Below are 6,000 nucleotides of genomic sequence, written 5' to 3' on the forward strand. Positions count from 1 at the left end.
TAAAAACCAGCTGAGATACTGAATTGAAAACACTTGTATATCAATCAAACTTCGCATATTTTGTTCCAGTTTTACAGTGGAGAATATCAGTTGACAATGCATATTTCTACAGCATTTAAATAATTGTACTGAAAAAATCTCTTACTAATGGTATTTCAAAATAGATTAATAGATTTTAATAAGGCAATTTTCACATCTTGATGTGTCGGCACTGAAAAACAGGAAAGTTGAGTGGAAGGGTGAAATTGCCAGTATCCTCGTCACTGTAGGGTGCTCATTTAGACTTCTTAGTCTGTCGAAGTACTCTGGTTTAATAATAATAAATCCTAAACCTACAAGAGCTGCGCACAGTAGGTGATGTGTTTTGCAAGTAGTTGCAAAAAAGTGGGTGGTGTGTTGTTAATTGAACTTCCTTTGCTTTTGTTGAGAAGAGCTATCTGTTACTGAACTTTGACTTGATGTATTTATATTTTTGTTTAGGTTGTGCTCTGTACACGAATATCCTGTGCATTCAGTCTCATTGCACAAGTCATCTTTTCATGTATTTTTTTTCCATCTTCTCAGCTTCCAAAGATCCTCGTCTGTACTCATGTCCCATCTACAAAAAACCACTTCGAACAGACCTGAATTACATTGCTGCTGTGGACCTTAGAACCATCCAACCTCCAGAGCATTGGATACTGCGTGGGGTAGCACTTCTGTGTGATGTCAAGTAATGTTAAATCAATTTTCACTTTTTCTCCTGATGTTTCCCACCAGGATTTTAAGAGATGTTTTTTCTCCACATAATTTTAACATGAACATCAATGAGAAATTATCTTGATGATTGGTCACAGATTTTTTTTTTTTTGGGTAGTTGTGCTCCTCCTTTATTCCACTCCTACTTTATCTATTAGAAGTTAGTTAGTGGGCTAAACAAATGTATGGTAGGTTACTATAAGATAAGCTTCTTGGGACTCGATGACTCAAGGGACTGACTACGTCCACTTCACCTTTCAGGACTTGTTTGCACTAGAAAATTGGATCATTTGAACAAATGCCATGTTAAACACAACAGAGCCATGAGTGTAAATTGGCTAGTTGTCTTTAACCTTGTCAGCTGGTAATGGCAAATGCTGTTGTTCCAGTAGTGCTTATCTGCAACTAGATGACAGTGTTAAGTACACAAGTCCTGTCAATGCTGACAGCTAAGGTGTGTTAAATGTTGCGTTAGTTAACACAACTCTTCAATATCATATTCCAGTGTGACTCAAATTTCTAGTGAGGACCAGCCTGAATCTGGCTCTAGGTCAGTGGTAAATACAAAGTGGCATGCAATCTGATTGCTGCTTGGTGACTTGTGTGAAATGACTTGGTAGTGTCAGTCCTATTCCTAGCTGGACAGGTGTGCACCTAACCCAGGCCATCACCCTAACAAACATGAGTCTCATGGGAGTCTCAACAGAGAGGGTAAAAATGGAATGGACATTCATTCTTTTTAGCACCCATAGGTAGGGTGGATGGTTGTTCAGTGTGGGAAGCTAGCGTTTCCTCCGTATGCCTTAATTCAGATAGGACTTTTTGCTGTCATTCTGGCTCACTAACACACTACATTCATTTAAAAATTCTGCTTATCAGAAGAGTCTTGCTTTCTATTCTGAGAATTGTGGGCCATAAATATTTGGAGGGACACCTTTATGCAGGATACCAACATTAAAACCACCACGGTCACCTTTGCTTTGTTCTCATTTTCCGTTATTTTGCTTTCATGTCCCTTCCTTTTCTATCTTCCTTCCTTTTTTTCTGCCTGTCTTACTGCAGCCTTTTTGACTTTTCATCTACCATAGAAACATTTCATATTGGGAGCTGACTGCAGAGAAAAAATGTAGGCAACACTAGTTAGCTGCACTCTGACTTCACGTATAAAGTGCCTTTGTTTTTCAGCACAGAGCTATTTGGACCTTTGCTGTGGGGGCTGGTAGGTAGTCTCATGGTAGTCTGCCAATAGATCAGGGTCACAGATGGCAGACTACTGCTTCAGTAGTGGCAGGAGCTCTTATACATAACAGGATGGGCCAACAATGCACAGTGGATCTGCCTTACCATAAGTGCTTTGGGGAAAAAGCTGGTTTTCATTTCAACACAAGGAAGCATTTGGTGGTGTTTTGATTCTGTTTTTGTTTCAGTAGTTAAATTATTTGATCTTGTATACAAATGTTAAAAATATGGGATCTCTTGTTCATCAATAATCTAAGGACAACCTTTCACAGTATTACAAAACAAGTATTAAAAACCTATTTCAGAATGACTGTATTTGGTGTTTTAATGAGTGGGGAATAGTTGTAACATTTCATTTCTATAACTCAAACAATCGCACTATTTCACCTCAAAATGCACATTATTAATTTACAGATGTCTTAAAAAGTACTTAATATCAATCACTTGGCGGAGCCTGAATGTATTTAATTTTTTGCAATATTTCATGATGTAGTAGAATCTCTAGGCAAGGCTGCTAGAGTTCTCTAATACTTCAATAACATGTTCTGTGTATTAAAATGGCTGTGGGTAGATTGTATCTGCAACACCCTCAACTGTAGGAGGATAAAAGGATTAATATTGCAATGCTGCAATATTAATACATGTAATTATGATTCTGACTCATTAACCCTTCAATCCTTTTTTTTTTTTTTAAACATTTGTACTGGCTGGAGCACAGTTAAAGGAAATGCTTACAAACCTGACAATTTCTAGCTTTTTTATTTAACATTGTTAGTTTCATGAAACCTTAAAAACTCTTAGTTAGTTCAAACCAGAAACTTGAAGTTGGTCTGCCCTGGAATTCCTGGGGTGGGTGGCAATGTAACTTCCATGTTTTGACTACTAGAGAGTCCACCTAAGTTTTCAGTATCATGCTTTTCCTCTTTCCCATCACCTTACTGCTTCTCTTCAAGCTCTGCTTCCTTGCACTTTGTCTCCTTTTAGTCAATACCCACCTCTCCTCATTCTTTATCCCCTTCTCCCTGTCTTTCATCTCCTTTCCTGTTCTCCTTTACCATGTTGCTCTCCCTCTCCCTCTTAATTAATATTTGGCTTTGCTGTACATTTTTTGTTGCTGCATGCCATATACAGTATCTACAATGACAAATAAGTTAGTGTTCAATGTCAGCAGCGTACATAGAGAAAGGAAAAACAGAAAATGTGTATGCTAAAGTGATTTGAAGTTGTTGAGGTAAATATGGCCTGTGAGGAATGCAGATAGATAATGTAAGAATTCTGTGGCCTTTTCTTATAAATTGAATAATTACTCATATATCCAAAAACAGGGAAATGAGTTTAATGAGCCTTAACCAGCACCTCAAAAGCCACCAGAGGAAGGGAGAGAGGAGGGAGAGGGAAGAATGGCTGCTTCCAGCTTTTAACTAATTTCTATGGCCAGTTTTGGATTCCACGGCGTTGGCCACAGAATCGCAGTAAGCTGTGGGCATTGGGTAAGGGTCTGTGGCACCAGCAATGTGCTTATAATCTGTTTTAACTGTTAGCTTTAATAATGTACCCCTTTGCTGTGCTTTAAATAAAACTAAATCTTTCTGGGCTTGATACATCTCTCATGCTGGTGTAAATCAGGAGTAATTGCATGATAGTTAAAGACAGCAGAAGAATGTTTCCAGAGCAAGATAATGCCTGTGAGAATGAAAGACAAGACTAAGATGCAGTGCACAGAGAACAGCTTAAAACTACTGCTTTCACAGCTATATTGAAATTCATTTACCAAGAATACCAGGGATCTGGACAGATAGTCGCAATGTGGGAAAGGTGTCTGTAAGACACTGTTCTTCTTAGAGTGATGGTCCCAGTTGCATTCCACTGATGGTTTATGGTTTGCCTTCTGCTTCTGTCTAAGGCGATGAAGGGTGGGATGGACCACCCGTGTCTCCAGTTCCTTCTCACCGCTGCATGGTCTGGGTTGGAACTTTTAGTGTCTTTGTCTCTGATGCATTTTAAATAAGACTGTGTGCATATTTTTACCAGTTTTATAGTAGTTTTACCAGTTTTGTTGTAGTTTTGTTGTAGTTTTAGTACTTAGATTAGTTAGCTTTGGGTTGTTTTTTTGTTTGTTTTTTGGGTTTTATTTAAACCATCCCCTACCCCTCGTACCCATGTGCAGGTACTGAACTATGCCCAGAACTCAGGGCTTCAAACTCAGCGCCTCCTGCCTGTGCTCCTTCTCGGTCAGTTATGACCACCAACACTGCCTCTGCAGCTTCGGGGAAACTCATATTGCATTCAGATGCAGTATTTGCCAATCCTTCACAGCTGCACCCAAGAAGGTTGGTCTCTTCTACTCTGGAAGCACCTCATGGACCTTGTTTTGAAACCTCACTTGGACCCAGGATGAGGAACACCCCCTGTACCTCAGCCTGTCACAGCAAGGAGCATGCCTCCTGCTACCACATCCGAATCTGGAGTCAGTGGAACCTCCTTAGGGTAGGCCCTAGTCGGGAGGTAAGGAAGCATACCCGTAAGCATGGGACTAAGGCTATGGCTACACTAGATAGCTTACAGCAGCACACCGGCACTGATTCTGTAAGCTTCTGAGTGGAGCTGCTTTAAGATGATGGAAGAGAGCTCTCCCTTTGATTTAATTAATCCACCCCAGGTCTTATTCACACCTCTGAGTGACATAAGTTATACCAACGTAAGTGATAGTGTAGACATAGAGCTTGTCTACACTTCCAGTTATGCCGGCAAAACTTATGTCACTCAGGGTGTGGTTTTTTTTTTCCACACCCCAGAGTGACAAAGTTTTGCTGCTATAACTGCAAATGTAGACAAGCCCATAGCCCAGGTCTTCCTCCAAATCAAAGAAGATGGATGTATTGGTACTGTCATCACTGGCACCCCACAAAATGTGAGATCCTCCTGTTCCAGGAAAGACCACAGTGCCAGTATCGATGTCTGAAAAAGAGAGAGAGTGCCTCTTATATCGGGGAGATCCAGCACCGTAGCCAGTCTCCAGATGTGTTCACATTGCTGGACCTGGAGTAAACATCAGATCTGTCCATTTCTTGAGAAATCATATCTCCACCAGTGGTTATGCCTCGGTTACATGACCTCTCATCATCCGCACCGGTACTCTACACCCTTCCACTGGCTCTGACAGTATCGCTATCTCCTCCTCTGACAAATCAGAACTGAGAGAAAAATGGGTCATGTCAGACCACCCCTATGTGCCTTCATGGAGACTGTCATGTCCATGACAGCATCTATCATGTCAACCAGCTCGGGGCCACTGGTACCTCATGCTGTGAGACCACCACAACCTCCCTTGGATCTGGCCTATTGGCCATAGTGGGGTCCCTGGTCCCAGAACCTCCCCTCGGAACCTTCCTGGTCTGCAAGGGAATCCTCACCTGCCTCTCCCTTAAGGGACACTTCTAGCAGGCACTCTGATCCAATGATAGAGGGGGAGCCTCAGTCCGATCCCAGTGAAGTCGCCAAAACCAACAAGGTTTCTCTCTTCATCTTCAGACAAAGAGGTGACTGCAGCATCCCCTTCCCACCAGACGACTTCAGACAATTTCAGAAACTGTTGCAGAGAGTTGTGGAGGAACTCCATATTCCCTCTGAAGAAATTCAAGACCCCCAACATAAGCTGCTTGATATCCTCCACACCACAGGACTGGCCAGAATTGCACTAGCAATTAACAAAGCGATACTGGAGCTTGCCAGGGTAGTATGGTACACCCCTGCCACATGCATGGCTACCCTGTAGGAGCTGAAAAGTATTATTACATTCCTGCCAAGGTGTCTGAGTTCCCCTTTTCTCTCTTCCCTCCCAACTGCCTAGTCATCCAGATTGCGACTGAGTGAGCCAAACAACAACACCCTCGATCTACATCAGCTGATAAAGAGGGCAAGCTTCTGGACTTTTTAGGGTGTAAAATATTTTCCTCATCTAGCCTACAGTTCAGGATCGTGAACTATCAAGCATTACTAGCCAACTACAACTTCCTGAATTAC

The 6,000-nt window shown here is 41.7% G+C and overlaps 1 protein-coding gene across 1 annotated transcript in view; it reads left to right on the forward strand.

Annotated features, from left to right (window-relative positions):
* DNAH5 (dynein axonemal heavy chain 5) overlaps window positions 1–3,569 on the forward strand; it is a 186,850-nt gene extending 183,281 nt beyond the window's left edge. Inside the window, exon 78 of the mRNA XM_067570022.1 lies at window positions 565–3,569. Coding sequence (XP_067426123.1) covers window positions 565–716 — 152 coding nt within the window. The 3' untranslated portion in view covers window positions 717–3,569. The remainder of the gene's footprint in view (window positions 1–564) is intronic.
* The last annotated feature ends 2,431 nt before the right edge of the window (window positions 3,570–6,000 follow it).

This window comes from Emydura macquarii, unplaced genomic scaffold, assembly GCF_026122565.2.
Source record: "Emydura macquarii macquarii isolate MOO-44397 ecotype Brisbane River unplaced genomic scaffold, CSIRO-AGI_Emac_v2 contig_320, whole genome shotgun sequence".
Lineage (NCBI taxonomy): Eukaryota > Metazoa > Chordata > Testudines > Chelidae > Emydura > Emydura macquarii.